Source organism: Carcharodon carcharias, chromosome 10 (assembly GCF_017639515.1).
Source record: "Carcharodon carcharias isolate sCarCar2 chromosome 10, sCarCar2.pri, whole genome shotgun sequence".
NCBI lineage: Eukaryota > Metazoa > Chordata > Chondrichthyes > Lamniformes > Lamnidae > Carcharodon > Carcharodon carcharias.
This window is the reverse complement of record NC_054476.1, coordinates 139186594-139205696: the sequence shown is the minus strand read 5'-3', so window position 1 is coordinate 139205696 and position 19103 is coordinate 139186594. Positions and strand designations below refer to the sequence as shown.

The 19103-nt window shown below is 43.8% G+C and overlaps 1 protein-coding gene across 11 annotated transcripts in view; it reads right to left on the bottom strand.

Annotated features, from left to right (window-relative positions):
- The window catches only part of ncor1 (nuclear receptor corepressor 1), a 404095-nt gene that overhangs the window by 341164 nt on the left and 43828 nt on the right, over positions 1–19103 (bottom strand). For all 11 annotated transcript variants that reach the window (XM_041197143.1, XM_041197144.1, XM_041197133.1 and 8 more), the window contains exon 3: positions 2983–3101. In XM_041197143.1, coding sequence (XP_041053077.1) covers positions 2983–3101 — 119 coding nt within the window. The remainder of the gene's footprint in view (positions 1–2982; positions 3102–19103) is intronic.

Genomic DNA, 19103 nt, shown 5'->3' with positions numbered 1-19103 from the left:
GGAATATGATCTAGTGTTATTGCGCACAGATCATTTCAGGTTCATGACAAATGAAGAGAAACTGTTGCAAAAACTAACAAAATATTGGATCATATTACTAGAACCACAGTATAAATCAAAGAACACGATTTTTTGCAATGTACAGGTCACCCTGAGTACAGTGGCCAGGTAGTATCCCAGCATGATGGGTGATATAGACAGTCATTTACAACACTGTAATGAGGTCAGCAGCTGAATAGCTCTGGCGAAATCCAAACTGAGCGTCAGTGAGCAGGTTATTGCTAAGCAAGTGCCGCTTGATAGCGCTGTTGATGACCCCATCCATCACTTTACTGATGATGCAGAGTAGAATGATGGGGCGGTAATTGGCCGGGATGGATTTGTCCTGCTTTCTGAGTAAGGGGCATACCTCGGCAATTTGCCACATAACCGGGTAGGTGTCAGTGTTCTAGTTGTACTGAAACAGCTTGGCTAGGAGTGCAGCAAGTTCTGGAGCACAAGTCTTCAGTACTGTTGCCGGAATATTGTCAGGGCCTATAGCCTTTGCAGTGTCCAGTGCCTTCAGCTGTTTCTTGGTATCACGTGGAGTGAATCGAATTGGCTGAAGACTGGCATCTGCGACCTCTGGAGGAGGCCGAGATGGATCATCCACTTGGCACTTCTAGCTGAAGATTGTAGCAAATGCTTCAGCCTTATCTTTTGCACTAATGTGCTGGGCTCCCCCATCATTGAGAATGGGATATTTGTGGAGCTTCCTCCTCCAGTAAGTTGTTTAATTGTCCACCACCATTCATGACTGGATGTGGTAGGACTGCAGAGCTTATGTCTGATCCATTGGTTGTGGGATCGCTTAGGTCTGTTTATCACTTGCTGCTTATGCTGTATGCTGCTTTGCTCCAAGGAGGACAACCATTTCAAACTAACCTTTTTGCTAAAACCGCCCAAAACCTGGAACTATTCTGGCAAGTCTCCTCTGCAGCCTCTCAAGGATCTTCACATCTTACCTAAAGTGTGTTGGCCAGAACTCAATGCATTACTCTAGTTGGGGCCTAACCAGAGCTTTACATAGATTCAGCATAAATTCCCTGCTTTTATACTCAATTCCTCTATTTATGAAGCCTAAGATCCAATGTGCCTTACTAACCGCGCTCTCAATATGTCTTGCCACCTTCAAAGATCAATGCACATGCGGCCTCAGGTCCCTCTGTCCCTGCACACTCTTTAGAACTGTGCCGTGCCTTTAAGTCTATATTGCCTCTCCCTACCCCTTTTGATGAAACGCATCAGCTCACTTCTCTGTATTAAATTTCATCTATCATTTGTCTGTCCCTTCTGCTTGCCTAACTATGTCCTGTTGTAGTCGATTTGTATTCCTGTATCCTCACTGTTTCCCACTATTCCAAGTTTGGTACCATCAGCAAACTTTGAAATTATACTCTGCATTCCAAGGTCCAAATAATTTATATGTAGCAAAAAAATCAATTGTCCAAGTACTGAGCCTTGGGGAACACCAATGTCTACCACCCTCCAGTCCAAAAACCTACCATCTACCAGATCTCCTTGATTTGTGTCCTTGAGAAAGTGGCCTTTGAAAAAGTTCAAGGGAGAGGTACAAAAGTGCTTCCCAGCATAAAGAAACTCAGCTACTCCGATAGGTTCAAATACCTTGTACTATTTATTTTGGAGCATCATAGACAGAGATGATAGAGGTCTAGACAATAATGAAAGGGCTGGATACCCTTCTTATTGATAGGTTATTTTTAAACAGATTGCAGAGGATCAAGGGACAATAGTTTGAACTATTTAAGAGTGGGAATGAACTGGTTGTTGAATGAGTCATCTCCTCCCAGAGACAAGTGAGCCTCTGGATGTGTTGCCAGCTGATGTGATGAGGGCCAACTCTGCTGGCAAGGGGGAGCTGGACAGGTTCCTGACTAGGGCAGGGATCACACCTTATACAAATGAAATGCCTTTACAAGTAAGTCTTAGTCCATGCAATATCCTGGATTGGTTTCAAATGGCTGTGGAGATTGGATTGGGATTTTACAGAATATTTTTTCCCTTCCCCCAGGAGGTTATGTAGCTGCAGGGTAGGTGTTAGGGCGGCAGGCAGGGTCAAGGGAGGGAAGGAGAGTTGAGCCAAAATGGACCAACCATTGTGATTTGGGGCAGGTTTGATGATCAGTTGGTCTTTTCTTGCCCATCATTTTCATATGTTTCTACAATTTAGGAAAATGAAATTTGAGATGATCAGATGTTACGCCAGCAATATAACTTCCCAAAATCCTGAAGTGATAGCAGCAGTAGCATAGTTAACCAGTTCAGGATGGCGTGTAAGTACAATGCACATAGCAGACAACCATGGGCACATAACACCTTGAACATAATCTCTGGCTCATCTACCAGTCACATTCTGGGATAATTATGCTGGATTTTAGTCTCTGAGCCATCATTAACTTAGCCCTGGAAATTCTGTTAAAACAAATATCATTCAGCTATTTCCCTCATTCCGCTTCTCAAGGTTACATGTGTGCTCTTGCTCCTTATTCAAACTGCTCTGCTGAGTTGTCAGGGCAAACCATAATCTCAAAGTCAGTCCTCCCTATGGAAATAAGATAGAACAATTTTCCTCCCACCAACTACTGTAAACAGACAGAATGCTAGAACTAGGGGTCACTGTTTAAAAATAAGGGGTTGCCCATTTAAGACAGATGTGGAGAATTTTCTGAGAGGGTAGTGAGTCTTCGGAAGTCTTTTCCTCAAAGGTTGGTGGAAGCAGAGTCTTGGAATATTTTTAAGGCAGAGGTGGATAGATTCTTGGTAGGCAAGGGGGTGAAAGGTTATTGGGGATAGGCAGGAATGTGGAGTTGAGGTTACAATCAGGTCTTATTGAATGGCAGAGCAGGCTCAAGGGACCGAATGGCCTCCTCGTACTCCTCATTCGTATACTGGCCTTGTCAATAGAAGCTAAGTATCGCTCACCTGTCAGAGGCTGGATGGAACTCTGAAAGCAGCGACGGGCGTCTACGCAGCTGCTGATGCTGCTGCTGTAAGAGCTGCGAATCCTGAAGGTGAGGTCGATAATCTGGAACTGCAAATTCCTGCAAAACAACAAAAGACTCTAATCAGAATCTTTGCAATTTCAGCACAGAAGACATCTAAATAATATAATGCACTTAAATAGTAATACTATTGTGGGCAAAAAACAGATAATTTGACATGGCACACTTATCAGCCCTGCACATAACTGCACAATCAAGAGGAGAATCAGCCTGCTGTATTAGAAACTCAAAAGATCAGCAAAGACACTTTAAAATAGTGCTGGAAGTCCAAGACAGCCAAAGTCAAACTGCAGGCTCCAACCTGTGACTACCCTACTTTACTATGTGCCATCAGATGGCAGCTTGGTGTTTTGTACACTTCTGGCAGCCAGTCTTTGGGCCACAAAAAGTGTGGCCTCAGGCTGTGTCAAAAACATGGAGCTCACCTTCTTTACAACGCAGTGGCTTCCAACAGTTTAGACCTACCAACAACATGAGGTACCTACAGAAAGATAACTTACTGCTGCATCACAGAGCAATTAGGGGAGAAACTAAAGGAAGAAGCATGTTCAGGGCCAGGGTAGAATGAGCCTTAAGGAGGTTTGGCTTGGTGGGCATGATAAAGGGAGTGGCACGAGTGTGGAAAGGACACGTGAACAGACGATTGCCAATAATAACAAATAAGGCCAAGAGATCCTCTTGTTGGAAGTGAGGGTTGGGGTCCGAGGTTGGGATTTAAGGAGGCAGTTGGCGGTGCCGGAAAGAAGACTAGGGATATCTTTGTTAAAAGGAACAGTCATAAAGGCAAGACACTCTTCCGCACTCTCGACAATGAGCAACATTTTTTTTTAAGTTTGTTCATGGGATAAGCACATCACTGGCTGGGCCAGCATTTATTGCCCATCCCTAGTTGCCCTTGGGACGGTGGTGTTGAGCTGCCTTCTTGAACTGCTGCTGTCCATGTGGTGTAGGTACACCCACAGTGCAGTTAGGGAGTTCCAGGATTTTGACCCAACGACAGTGGAAATTTCTTCACTGTCACTGGGTCAAAATCCTGGAACTCCCTCCCTAACCACACTATGAGTACCTACACAACAGGGGCTGCAGCAGTTCAAGTAGGCAGCTCACCACCACCTTCTCAAGGGTAACTAGGGATGGACAATAAATCTGGCCCAGCCTGCGACGCTCACATGACACGAACAAATTTTTAAAATGGTGAAAAACTGCTGTAACTAGTCAGCAAGAATCCTTGTATGTTAGGGAATCAATGTATTTATTCAAATGAAATATTTAATTATGGATCATGAATTGTGAATATTGCATCAAACTAAACACATCATAAGCACTAACTACCACTGAACATAATTTCCAGCCAGACAAAAATATATCGCCAGCAGAAAATAAATGCAAAAATTACTTTCTTTTGATACATTGAACAGCTATAATTGGTGCTTAAATATGAGTTGTGAAAGTCCACAAAACTACACTAGGGAGAAAATGTACCTGTACTCTATTGGCAACCCAACTTTTTGAATGTCACACAGCCTGTGCACCAAAGCATGATACGAGTGTAGCTCAAGTGGCAACACAAACAACAGATAACTTAGTTTCTATGAGATTAAAACAAGTAGACACACCACTGAGCTTTTAAACCATTTTTTCCAATTAATGATTGGTTGAAAATTGCTTCCGACTGCCCATCTCTAGCACTCCCTGCAGCCTGCACCCTTCTGCCTGTGAGGTCCTTAAAGCCTGTTTCCCACTGCTGTACCACCCATCCCCCACCCCATCTCTGCGGTCTGCCTCGGCGCTCCAAAATGTCTGCACTGACTTTGTTACAGTTCCTTGCATGGGTTTTGTTCCAGTCGATTCGAGTATTCAGTGCAGGTTTTGGACTCTGCCAAACCTCCAGACTATCTATCCGACACATGACTGCGGTTTCTGACTCCACTGTTTATACAGTATGTAGTAGTGGTTGTTCCTCTCACCGTGACCTAGGCTTGCCAAATTTAGCATTACATTTCCGTTCTGTTCTCTTATTGCATTTAGACAATTTTTGTGCTAATGCCAAGAAAGGGATTTACCAGACAACGCAGTACAACAGTACAGGAAGCACCCCCACCCCTGGAGAGAGAGCCACATATCGCTGTGGCCAAACTGCTAGCCACTGCATTAACCAGAGGTCTTACAAAGCTTTTGGGCATCAATGTGTTTAGACAGCCGCAGAACACAGACCCCACAGCTATTACAGCAATTAGCAGAAATTTAACCTCTTGATTACCAGAGTGACCAAGCTGAATATTGGAAGTACAGAGGCGATCTAAATAAGGGATTAAGAAGGGCATAAAGAGCATGAGAGTACATTAGTGGTCAACATCTTGTTCATCCTTCAATGCAAAGATAACCATGCATATCAGGCATTCAGGCTACATGACCAGGTCAGCTCAGTTGTGTCCATCTCAATATGCTGTGGATGCTTGGCATTCCACAGTCAACATAAATTAAAACTCAAAAGTCCTTTATGAACACACAAGTAGTAAAAGGATAAAAAAGGTAATGCCAATTAAGGAAAAGGATATATTTGACTGCCCTCAACTCCATTCTTCAATACCCCATCCAGTTCAGCCTCAGCAACACCCTGGTCCAAAGCTAGGTTGAAAAAGCCATTCGGTAGCTAAAAGACAACAAAGCCTCTGGAGCAGATGAAATCCCTGCCAAAATTCTGAAACGTGACAGAGATACACTCCTGGCATGCTGCACAATCTCATATCCATCATTTGGGAAAAGGAGCGCAGACCGTGGGATCTCAGGGATGCTTACGGAATGCTACATATGCTTCCATGTTCTTGTGGAAGCAGAGGGCACGGCTGAGATACTCAGTGAGTACTCTCTATCTGTCTTCACCTGAGAAGAATGCCAATGTATTGATTGAGGGATGAGGTAGTAGCAATATTGGATAGAATAAGAACCAGGGAACAGTCTCAGAATAAGAGATAGGCGATTTAGGAGATGAGGAGGAGTTTCTTCAGTCACAGGTTGGTGAATCTGTGGAATTCCAATCCCCAGAAGGGTGTGGAGGCTCGGTCATTGAGTATATTCAAAGCAGAGATCGACAGATTTCTAGAAACTTATGACATCAAGGAATATGGAGATAGTGTGAAAAATGGTGCTGAGGTAGATGATCAGCCATGATCTAGTTAAATGGCTGAGCATGCTCAACCAGCCCGAGTGGCCTCTTCCTGGGCCTATGTTCCTCAGAACGTATTTAATGATGCAGCAACCCTCTGGGATAGAGAATTCAAACCCTCTGAGTGAAGAAATTACTCATCTTAGTTCTAAATGATCAATCCTCTATCCTGAGACTTGGCGTTAATGAGATCACCTGTCATTCTTCTGAACTCCAGAGAGCAGAGGGTCCAATTTACTCAATCTCTCTTCATAGGTTAACCCTCTTATTCCAGGAACCAATCAAGTGAATCTTCACAGTGCTGCCTCCACAGTGAGAACTGTGTATTCTTCCTTTGATGTGGAGACCAACTCTATGCATAGAACTCCAGGTCTGGGCTCATCAGAACCTCATACAACTGTGGCAAGACTCCTTTATTTTTGACTTCAATCTCAATATAATAAAGGTAAACATGCCAATTGTCTTCCGAATTACTTGCTCTACCTGCATGCTAACTTTGTCTCCCTTAACATAAACATTTGAAAGTTTCATAATTTAAAAGTTTTGAAATATTCTTGAAATAAGTATTTTAAGAATATACTGCTTTTCTACTCTTACTGACAAATTAAGATATATCCCAGTGAGGAAGAAGGATTCAAGGAAGGGGAAAAACCAAACATGGTTAACCAATGAAGTTAAGGACAGTATCATGTTGAAAGAAAAAAACATACAATGTGGCAAAGATTAATGCTGAGCAAAGGATTGGGGAGGTTTTAAAAACCAACAAAAGATGACTAAAAAAATAAAAGAGGGAGAAAATAAACTTTGAGGGTAAACTAGCAAGTAATATAAAAACGGACAGTGAGAGCTTCTTTAAATATATTAAAAGGAAGAGAGAGGCTAAAGTCAATATAGGCTCCTTAGAGAATGAGGCTGGGGAAATAATAATAGGGAACCAGGAAATGGCAGAGGAGTTAAATAAATACTTTGCTTCAGTCTTCACGGTAGAAGATACTAATAGCAATCCAAAAATATTAAATAATCAAGGGGCAAAAGGGAGAGAGGAAATAAATACAATAACTATCACTAGAGAAAAAGTACTAGGGAAACTAATGGGGCGAAAGGCCGAAAAGTCCTCTGGACCTGATGGGTTGCATCCTAGGATATTAAAAGTAGCTGCTACAAAGATAGTGGATGCACTGGTAGTAATCTTCCAAGGATCCTTAGATTCTGGAAAAGTCCCAGAGGAGAATGGCCAATGTAACACCCTTATTCAAAAATGGAGGGACACAAAAACAGGTAACTATAGGCAAAACAAAAACAGAATTACCTGGAAAAACTCAGCAGGTCTGGCAGCATCGGCGGAGAAGAAAAGAGTTGACGTTTCGAGTCCTCATGACCCTTCGACAGAACTTGAGTTCGAGTCCAAGAACTCAAGTTCTGTCGAAGGGTCATGAGGACTCGAAACGTCAACTCTTTTCTTCTCGGCCGATGCTGCCAGACCTGCTGAGTTTTTCCAGGTAATTCTGTTTTTGTTTTGGATTTCCAGCATCCGCAGTTTTTTTGTTTTTATAACTATAGGCAAGTTAGCTTAACATCTTGTCATTGGGAAAATGTTGGAGTCTATTGTAAAGGATGTAGTAGCAGCGCATTTAGAAATACGCAATTTAATCAAGCAAAGTCAGCATGGCTTCATGAAGGGGAAATCATGCCTGACAAATTTATTAGAATTCTTTGAGGTGGTAACAAGCAGGATAGATAAAGGGAAACCAGAATATGTAATATATTTGGATTTCCAAAAGGTGTTCGAAAAGGTATTGCACATAAGGCTACTTACTAAGATAAGGGCCCCTGGTGTTGGGGGTAGTGTATTAGCATGGATAGAGGATTGGCTAACTAATAGAAGACAGCGGGTTGGGATAAGGGGGGCATTTTCGGGATGGCAACCTGTACCTAGTGGAGTGCCACAGGGGACAGTGCTGGGGCCTCAATTATTTACAATATATATTAATGAATTAGGTAAGGGAAGTGGATGTACTATCGCCAAGTTTGCAAATGACACAAAAATAAGTGGGAAGGCAAGTGCTGAGGATGATACAAGGAGTCTACAGAGAGATATAGACAGGTTAAGTGAGTAGGCAAAAGCTTAGCAGATGGGATTAACCTCATGGTAATGGAGCCTTTAGGTGACAACCTAGGGTCCTAAAACAAGTGGCTGCAGAGATAGCAGATGCATTGGTTATAATCTTGCAAAATGGCTTAGATTCTGGAAAGGTCCAGTGAATTGGAAAATACCTATTCTAATACCTTTATTCAAGAAAGGAGGGAGACAGAAAATAGGAAACTACAGGCCAGTTTGCCTAACATTTATCATAGGGAAATTGTTAGAATCCATTATTAAGGAGGTTAAAGCAGGATCCTTAGAAAATCATTGTGTGATCAGGTAGAGTCAACATGGCTTTGTGAAAGGGAAAACTGTTTAATTAATTTATTAACATTTTTGAGGAAGTAACAAGCAATGCGGGATAAAGGGGAACCTGTAGATGTGGTGTACTTGGACTTCCAAAAGGCATTTGATAAGGTGCCACATCAAAGGTTACTAAACAAGATAAAGGTACATGGTGTAGGGGGTAACATATTAGCATGGATAAAGGATTAGTTAGCTAACAGGAAGCAGAGAGAAGGGATAAATGGGTCTTTTTAGGGTTGGCAAGCTGCAACTCGTGGAGTGCCACAGGGATCAATGCTTGGGGGTTCAATTATTTACAAACTACATCAATGATTTGGATGAAGGGACTGAATGTATGTTAACTAAATTTGCCGATGTCACCAAGATAGGTAGGAGAGCCAGTTATCAAAAGAAGGTAAAGCGTCTGCAAAGGGATATAAACAGGTTAAATGAGTGGGCAAAAACTTGGCAGATGTAGTATAATTTTGGAAAATGTGAACTTGTCCATTTTGGCAGGAAGAATTGAAAAGCAGTATACTATTTAAATGGAGAGAGATTGCAGAAACCTGTGTGAAAGTGGAATCTGTGTGCCCTGGTACATGAATCACAAGAAGTTAGTACGCAGGTACAGCAAGTGATTAGGAAGGCAAATGGAATATTTATTGCGAGGGGAATGGAATACAAAAATAGAGAAGTTTTACTGCAGCTGTACAGGGTATTGGTGAGACCAAATATCGAATACCGCGTACAGTTTGGTCGCCATATTTGAAAATTATATAATTGCGTTAGCAGTTCAGATAAAGTTCACGCGACTCATTCCTGGGATGAGGGGGTTATCTTTTGAGGAAAGATTGGGCAAGTTGGGCCTATACCCATTGGAATTTAGAAAAATGAGAGGTGAGCTTATTAATACATACAAGATCCAGAGGAGACTTGCTCAGGTAGATCTTGTCCTTCCTTCTTTTAAGATGATGGCTTGTACCTTGGTGGTCAACAAAGTTTTAAGCATCCCCTGTTGTGGCTCAGGATCCCCACCTGACACAGCAGGATCACCACATTTGCTGCAGAGTTAAGAGTGGGCTGAGAAGGTGCACAATTCGTTGGCCTCTATTTTCTCTGTGCCCTCTTCTTGGCCAGCTGAACTTTACATTTTATTTGTTGATGGCATGTGGGCATAGCTAAGCAAGCCAACGTTTATTGCCCATCCCTAATTTCCCTTACAGAGGTGGTGGTGAGCTGCTTTCTTGAACCACTGCAATTTCTAACTTACACTGCGCTTGGTCTGAGGTGTGCAAATTTCTTTCCTTTTTCCAATTTGACCCATGCCACTATACTGCCTCAATAGGTGACCACACCATAAACAAAACCCGCTTGAAACATGCCCACGCTCTAAATTCACTTAAGTGGTTTGACAGTGCAATTAGTTACGCCATCAAACATGTAGTAAATATCTCTGACCATGAATGCTCTGAAAGCAAGGACTTTGTTCTTACGCATGGCTTCAATTTTGGTGTGACTTCATCCCATATCAAACAGGAAGAGGTATTTGCAGAGTTCGAACTTGTCTACACACAGCTATTCAGAAACCAGCATCCACCGAAGATGCTGAATCCCTGAAAGCGCACCTAGCTTATCTAGCGCATGCATACTGTGGGATACTGACTGCCTTGGCTGACTTTCACAAGCAACGTGAGTATCTGGTAGCGTTGTAAGGCCACATAGCCAACTCAGATATACATAACTGTAAAACCAATAAAAGAACTGGAATAGTCATCCACAACAGGTGTGACTATATCAATAAAATGCACATAATTCCTAATGATCCAAATTCATATCCATTTATATGCCAGTAAGTAAGACCAGACAAGCCCTGTTTGAAAGCAAGTTATAAAAATGCTCGTTGGACTTGTATAAGTGTAACATGTTTCCAGGTGGTACGTATGATAGGATTCGTCCTTATGACTCACTGCATCCACGCATGTTTGGGCTGCCCAAGGCACACAAAAGTGATGTCGCTTTAAGCCCGATCTTAGCTATGACTGATTCTGCACAACAAGAATTGGCCAAATGGTTGGGTGAGTTGCTACAATCAGCTTTGAGCAAGATTTCCACATACACAGTGAAGGATTCCTTCACCTTTTTGAAAACCATATAGGGCTTGCATATCGATAGCAATACCATGTCCATGTGCTTGTTTGACATTTGCCAGCTAGCCTATTCAACAACATACCGCTCAAGGAAGCCATAGACATTTGCACCGCATCACTATACCATGGCTATCTAGATGCACCACCTTTGTCTCAACTTGCATTCATTGAGTTTATGAACTCAGCAACTCGAGCAGCTGAGTTCAGTTTTAACAACACCACATATGCCCAAATAGGTGGTGTTGCCATGGGATCCCCTTTAGGTCCAGCACTCGTAAATATCTTGGTCAGTTTTCAGAAGAAACACATCTTCAATGGAATGACATCTAATCTCCTATCCCTTGCATATTTCAGATCCATAGAATCACAGTGCACAAGAGGCCCTTCAGCCCATCTAGTCTGCACCGATATGTGAGAAACACCTGACCTACCTACCTAATCCCATTTACCAGCACTTGGCCCATAGCCTTGAATATTATGATGTACCAAGTGCTCATCCAGGTACTTTTTAAAGGATGTGAGGCAACCCGTCTTCACCATCCTCCCAGGCAGTGCATTCCAGACCGTCACCACCCTCTGGGTAAAAAAGTTTTTCCTCACATCCCCCTAAACCTCCTGCCCTCCACCTTGAACTTATGTCCCCTTATGACTGAAACTTCAACCAAGGGGAACAGCTGCTCCCTATCCACCCTGTCCATGCCCCTCATAATCTTGTACACCTCGATCAGGTTGCCCCTCAGTCTTCTCTGCTCCAACAAAAACAACCCAAGTCTATCCAACCTCTCTTCATAACATAAATGTTTCATCCCAGGCAACATCCTGGTGAATCTCCTTTGCACCCCCTCCAGTGCAATCACATCCTTCCTATAATGTGGCGACCAGAACAGCACACAGTACTCCAGCTGTGGCCTCACCAAGGTTCTATACAACTCCAACATGACCTCCCTACTTTTGTAATCTATGCCTCGATTGATTAAGGCAAATGTCCCATATGCCTTTTTCAGAATTTGCTGCGCCCCTAGCCAAGTTGTTCCAGTACACCTACAACACAGGCGTCTACCTGGTTATGAGGAAAATAATCCAAGTATGTCCTGTACGCAAAAAGCAGGACAAATCAAGCCCAGCCAATTATCGTCCCATCAGCTTACTGTCAATCGTCAGTAAATGGTGAAAGAGGTCATCAACAGTGCTATCAAGCAGCAGTTGTTCAACAATAACCTGCTCACTGACGCCCAGTTTGGGTTCCGCCAGGATCACTCAGCTCTTGACCTGATTACGGCCTTGGTTCAAACATGGATAAAAGAGCTGAACTCCAGAGGTGAGGTGAAGGTGATTGCCTTTGACATCAAAGCCACACTTGACCGAGTGTGGCATCAAGGAGCCCTAGCAAAACTGGAGTGAATGTGAATCAGGGGGAAAACTCTCTGCTGGCTGGAGTCACACCTAGCCCAAAGGAAGATGGTTCTGGTTGTTGGAGGTCAGTTATCTCAGCTCCAGGACATCACTGCAGGAGTTCCTCAGGGTTGTATCCTTGGCCCAAACCATATTCAGCTCTTCATCAATAACCTTCCTTCCATCATTAGGTCAGAAGTGGGGAAGTTCGCTGATGATTGCACAATGTTCGGCACCATTCGCGACTCCTCAGCTATGGAAGCAGTCCCATATGCAGCAAGACAGGGACAACATCCAGGCTTGGGCTGACAAGTGGCAAGTAACATTTGCACCACACACGTACCGAGCAATGACCATTGCCAACAAGAGAGAATCTAACCATTGCCCCATGATGTCCAACAGCATTGCCATCATTGAATCCCCCACTATCAACATCCTACGGGTCACCATTGACCAGGAACTGAACTGGACTAGCCATAAAAATACTGTGGCTGCAAGAGCAGGTCAGAGGCTAGGAATCCTGCACTGAGTAACTCACCTCCTGACTCCCCAAAGCCTGTCCACCAGCTACAGGGCACAAGTCAGGAGTGTGATGGAATACTCCCCACTTGTCTGGATAGGTGCAGCTCCCACAACACTCAAGAAGCTTCACACCAGACAGGACAAAGTAGCCCGTCTAATTGGCAATCCGTCCACAAACATTCACTGGTCAATATGCTGGAACTCCCTTCCTAACAGCACTGTGGGTGCACCTATACCTCATGGACTACAGTGGTTCAAGGAGGCAGCTCACCACCACCTTCTCAAGGGCAACTAGGGATGGGCAATAAATGCTGGCCCAGGCAGCGAAGCCCACATCCCGTAAATGAATAAAAAATGTTTTTTTTTAATTCACTGGTAGCAATCTGTACCTTCTACAAGATACACTGCACAAATTCACCAAAACTCCTTCGACAGCACGATCCAAACCCACGACCACTACTGTCTAGATGGACAAGAGCAGCAGACACATGGGAACAGTGTCACCTGGAAGCTTCATTCCAAGCCACACACCATCCAGGCTTGGAAATATATCACCGTTCCTTCACAGTCGCTGGGTCAAAATCCAGGAACTCCCACCCTAGCAGCATCGTGGGTGTACTTACACCACAAAGACAACAGCGGTTTAAGAAGGAAGCTTACCAACACCTTCTCACAGACAGCTTCATGGGCATTTGGAATTGGACAATAATTACCAACACCTTCTCACAGACAGCTTCATGGGCATTTGGAATTGGACAATAAATGCTGGCCTCTCCAGCGAGGCTCCCATCCCACGAACGAAATCTTTTTTAAGAATCAGGGAGGAGGGTACTGGGATCGTCACTGTTTAAAATCAGCAGGGAGGGAGTCGGGAGCTTCCCTGTTTAAAATCAGAGAGGAGGGAGTCAGGAGCTTCCCTGTTTAAAATCAGAGAGGAGGGAGTCAGGAGCTTCGCTGTCCAAAATCAGAGAGGAGGGAGTCAGGAGCTTCACTGTCCAAAATCAGAGAGGAGGGAGTCGGAAGCTTCACTGTTTAAAATCAGAGAGGAAGGAGTCGGGAGCTTCGCTGTTTAAAATCAGAGAGGCGGGAGTCGGGAGCTTCGATGTCCAAAATCAGAGAGGAGGGAGTCAGGAGCTTCGCTGTCCAAAATCAGAGAGGAGGGAGTCAGGAGCTTCACTGTCCAAAATCAGAGAGGAGGGAGTCGGAAGCTTCGCTGTTTAAAATCAGAGAGGAAGGAGTCGGGAGCTTCGCTGTTTAAAATCAGAGAGGCGGGAGTCGGGAGCTTCGATGTCCAAAATCAGAGAGGAGGGAGTCGGAAGCTTCGCTGTTTAAAATCAGAGAGGAGGGAGTCAGGAGCTTCGCTGTCCAAAATCAGAGAGGAGTGAGTCGGAAGCTTCACTGTTTAAAATCAGAGAGGAGGGAGTCGGGAGCTTCGCTGTTTAAAATCAGAGAGGAAGGAGTCGGGAGCTTCGCTGTTTAAAATCAGAGAGGAGGGAGTCGGGAGCTTCGCTGTTTAAAATCAGAGAGGAAGGAATCGGGAGCTTCGCTGTTTAAAATCAGAGAGGAAGGAGTCGGGAGCTTCGCTGTTTAAAATCAGAGAGGAAGGAATCGGGAGCTTCGCTGTTTAAAATCAGAGAGGAAGGAGTCGGGAGCTTCGCTGTTTAAAATCAGAGAGGAAGGAATCGGGAGCTTCGCTGTTTAAAATCAGAGAGGAAGGAGTCGGGAGCTTCGCTGTTTAAAATCAGAGAGGAAGGAATCGGGAGCTTCGCTGTTTAAAATCAGAGAGGAAGGAGTCGGGAGCTTCGCTGTTTAAAATCAGAGAGGAAGGAATCGGGAGCTTCGCTGTTTAAAATCAGAGAGGAAGGAGTCGGGAGCTTCGCTGTTTAAAATCAGAGAGGAGGGAGTCGGGAGCTTCCCTGCTTAAAATCAGAGAGGAAGGAGTCAGGAGCTTCCCTATTTAAAATCAGAGAGGAAGGAGTCGGGAGTTTCGCTGTTCAAAATCAGAGAGGCAGGAGTCGGGAGCTTCACTGTTTAAAATCAGAGAGGAAGGAGTCGGGAGCTTCGCTGTCCAAAATCAGAGAGGAGGGAGTCGGAAGCTTCGCTGTTTAAAATCAGAGAGGAAGGAATCGGGAGCTTCGCTGTTTAAAATCAGAGAGGCGGGAATCGGGAGCTTCACTGTTTAAAATCAGAGAGGAAGGAGTCGGGAGCTTCGCTGTTTAAAATCAGAGAGGAAGGAATCGGGAGCTTCGCTGTTTAAAATCAGAGAGGAAGGAGTCGGGAGCTTCGCTGTTTAAAATCAGAGAGGAGGGAGTCGGGAGCTTCGCTGTTTAAAATCAGAGAGGCGGGAGTTGGGAGCTTCGCTGTTCAAAATCAGAGAGGCGGGAGTTGGGAGCTTCGCTGTTTAAAATCAGAGAGGAAGGAGTCGGGAGCTTCGCTGTTTAAAATCAGAGAGGAAGGAATCGGGAGCTTCGCTGTTTAAAATCAGAGAGGAAGGAGTCGGGAGCTTCGCTGTTTAAAATCAGAGAGGAGGGAGTCGGGAGCTTCGCTGTTTAAAATCAGAGAGGAAGGAGTCGGGAGCTTCGCTGTTTAAAATCAGAGAGGAAGGAATCGGGAGCTTCGCTGTTTAAAATCAGAGAGGAAGGAGTCGGGAGCTTCGCTGTTTAAAATCAGAGAGGCGGGAGTTGGGAGCTTCGCTGTTTAAAATCAGAGAGGAGGGAGTCAGGAGCTTCGCTGTTTAAAATCAGAGAGGAGGGAGTCAGGAGCTTCGCTGTTTAAAATCAGAGAGGAGGGAGTCGGGAGCTTCGCTGTTTAAAATCAGAGAGGAGGGAGTCGGGAGCTTCGCTGTTTAAAATCAGAGAGGCGGGAGTTGGGAGCTTCGCTGTTCAAAATCAGAGAGGCGGGAGTTGGGAGTGCAGCTATATCAGCAGCTGAAAGAAACTGAGTCAAAAAAACAACTGTGACATCACAGGGAACTAGTAGGTTGATTGGCTGCTAAGCGCTTGGTCTAAGGGACAATGTATTAATAGCTACCTTCGGACGTCAGATCTATAAAGTGAACTAAAACTTTAAACTATTAATAAAAATAAAATAATTTAAATGAATGCCTAAAATACATGGCTGTCTAATTGAAAAATGTATCACTCTTAACACTAACTAGTGCTAGCAATTAATAAGCACAGTAACTTGTAATATACAAAGGAATTGTTATATGTTAATTAAGAAAGCACAGTAAATAAATTAACTATCTAACATAAGTAATAATGGCAGGACAGGTCATATATTGCAGCTGTGGAATGTGGGGAATTTTGGACGCCAAGCTAAGTCAGAACAAACACGTCTGTAGAAAGTGTAAGCAGCCAGAGGAATTTCAGATCAGGATTATCGATCTGAAACCCAAACTGCAGACACTAAACAACAAGGGAGGGAGAGAAATACCAGGACACTTTGTTCCAGAGGATGGTCACACCTCTTAGAATCAGTCACCTGTTTTGGCCAGCGGTGAAGGACAGGAGAATGTGACTATAATAAGGCAGGTAAAGCAACCAAGCAGTTGGGAGGAGACTCAGACTTTGCAATTGTCAGCAGGTTTGAGGTCTTGCAACCTGTGTGACGAAAGCAAGGTCAGCAAGGTGGATGAGCAGGTTGGCCATGCACCATGGTACAGGAAGTCATTCAAGCGGCGGATGCAAAAAGGAATGTAGTGGTAGCAGGGGACAGTATAGTGAGGGGGAAATTGACATTGTTCTCTGTAGAAAAGAGCGAGGGTCCAGACGGCTGTGCTGCCTGCCCAATGCGGGACATCTGTTCAGGGCTGGAGGGAAACTTGCAGTGAGAGGGGGAGGATCCAGTAGTCATGGTCCATGTAGCCACCAATGACAAAGGCAGGACAAGGCAGGAGGTTCTACATAGTCAGTATGAGGAGCTAGCCCTAAATTACGCAGCAAAACCTCAAAGGTAATAATCTCTTGGTTATTACCTCAGCTGTGTGCAAAGTGGCACAGGGCACTTTAGATTAGAGAGAGGAATGCACGGCACAAAGGCTGGTGAGGGAGAAGTGAGTTCCGGTTCATGGGGAAAAGTGGGGGCTGTACTTTTGGGATGGTCTACACCTGAAACATGCTGGGACTAGTGTTCTTGCAAACTGCAAAACTAGGGAAGTAGAGAGGGTTTTGAACTAAATGGTGGAGGCAAGGGATCAAATATGGTATATCAAAGAGTAGAGACAAGGTAAGGGGGGAAGGTATTAATATGGGAAATGATAAACAAACTGTGACAGGACGGGACAGAGCGTACAAATCTAAGAGTAAATTAAAAGGTGAGCCCTGGGGTTACAAAAATAATAAAAGGGCAAAACTTAAGGCTCTGTACCTGAAATCATGTAGCATTCAAAACAAATGAACTGATAGTGCAAGTAGAGATAAATAAGTACGTTCTAATAGTCCTGAGGCATGGCTGCAGGATGGCATAGACTGGGACCTGAATATTGAAGGGTATGCGACATTTAGGAAGGATAGGAAATTCGGAAAAGGTGGAGGGGTGGTTCTGTTAATTAAGGACACATTAGCACAATAAAGAGAGATGACCTAAGTTCAGGAAACCAGGATATAGAAGCAGTTTGGGCAGAGATGAGGAACGGTAAAGGCAAGAAGTTACTTGTGGGAATGGTGTACAGGCCTCCTAAAGTAATCACATGGTAGGACAGGATACCAAAAAAGAAATAGTGGCAGCTTGTCAGAAAGGTGTGCTGATTATCATGGGGGAATTTAGGCTATATATAGGCTGAAAATTCAGATGGGCTAGGGAGCTGAGATGAAGAATTCATAGAATATTTTCAGGATAATTTCTCAGATCAGCACGTACTGGAGCCAATCAGGGAGCAGGCTATACTAGATCTGGTGTTGTGCAATGAGATAGGATTACAAATACTTGTTTTGTCGTAAGAACTTGAGTATTGCTGATAAAAGAAATATATCTAAGCTTTTCATCTTGCACTCATCAGGACACTCACAAGAATACCAATATAATACCAATATCAATTTATACTGTATGTGAAAAGTATGCTTATTGGTTGGCAAACAGAGTTGCCATGGAAAATGCACCACTGATGGTGCCAAACATTGTTTGAAATTTAAACCAGGCAGCTTGATCCTGATTGGTCAAGGCAATGACCTGAGGAATGAGTCAGCGAATGGCTGTCACTTATTTTGTTTAGCTGAAACAGACGCAATGTGTGTACATGTCCTTTCTGTCTGCAAAGAACAGGGCCCTGTGAATTAATATATGTATCTTCTAGTAATCATAAATGAGCCACACCGTGAGCCCGACTGATCTTAAATTGGTTGTCTGCGTAATTCTTAGCATATTGAGGATTATTTAGCAAATGTTGTCCAATCACAGAATCACATCTAACGTTGCACATTGTGTTTTGAATTTTGCAAGCACGTGCTGGCTGGGTACAGTCTGTACACTGCCTATTGCGAATAGCACCTGGGACATGCCGTTTGATATAATTCACCAGTCTTTGGAAATTACGGCCTACATACCTAGCATCACACTGGCACTGAAATTCATATACTACATTACTCATTTGTGTGATAGGCAGAACATCTTTTTGGCTTGGCAGCTACATCCCATTAGTGGCGAATACTACTCGTGTTGTTACTGCATATTTGCAGCGTGAAACAACTAGCTTCACCTGTTGTTCAAATGTTTGAAATACCTTACCCTTCCAGGGTAACCTGAGATAGACTGGGCACTTTTCAGGACTGAAAGTGACAGCATTAGGCCCGTTCATGAGCTTACGTGATATACAGTGCGAAATGATCTGATAAGGGTAGCCATTATCCTGCAGGATGCCTTTGATGCACCCTATTTCAGCAACAAGCTTACATGGCGAGCAAATGGCTCAGGCCGTATTTACAAGGTTGTACTGGAAGCTACATATATTAATACACAGGGCCCGGTTCTTTGCAGACAGAAAGAACATGTACATATATTATGCCTGTTTCAATTAAACAAAATAACGGGCAGTCATTCACTGACTCATTCCTCAGGGCAATGCCTTGACCAATCAGGGTCAAGCTTCCTGGTTTAAATTTCAAACAATGCTAGGCAGTTAACTGTCAGTCGCCATCACTGGTGCATTTTCCATGGCAACGCCACTTCCAACCAATCAGCACTCTCTTCACATACAGTATAAATTGACGTTTTCTCCCTTATATTGGTATTCTTGCAAGTGTCCTGATGAGTGCAAGATGAAAAGCTTAGACTTGTCTCTTTTTTCAGCAATACTCAAGATAGGATTAATTAATGCCCTCATAGTGAAGGCACCCCCAGGTAGCAATGACCATAATATGATTGAATTTTACATTCAGTTTGAGGGAGAG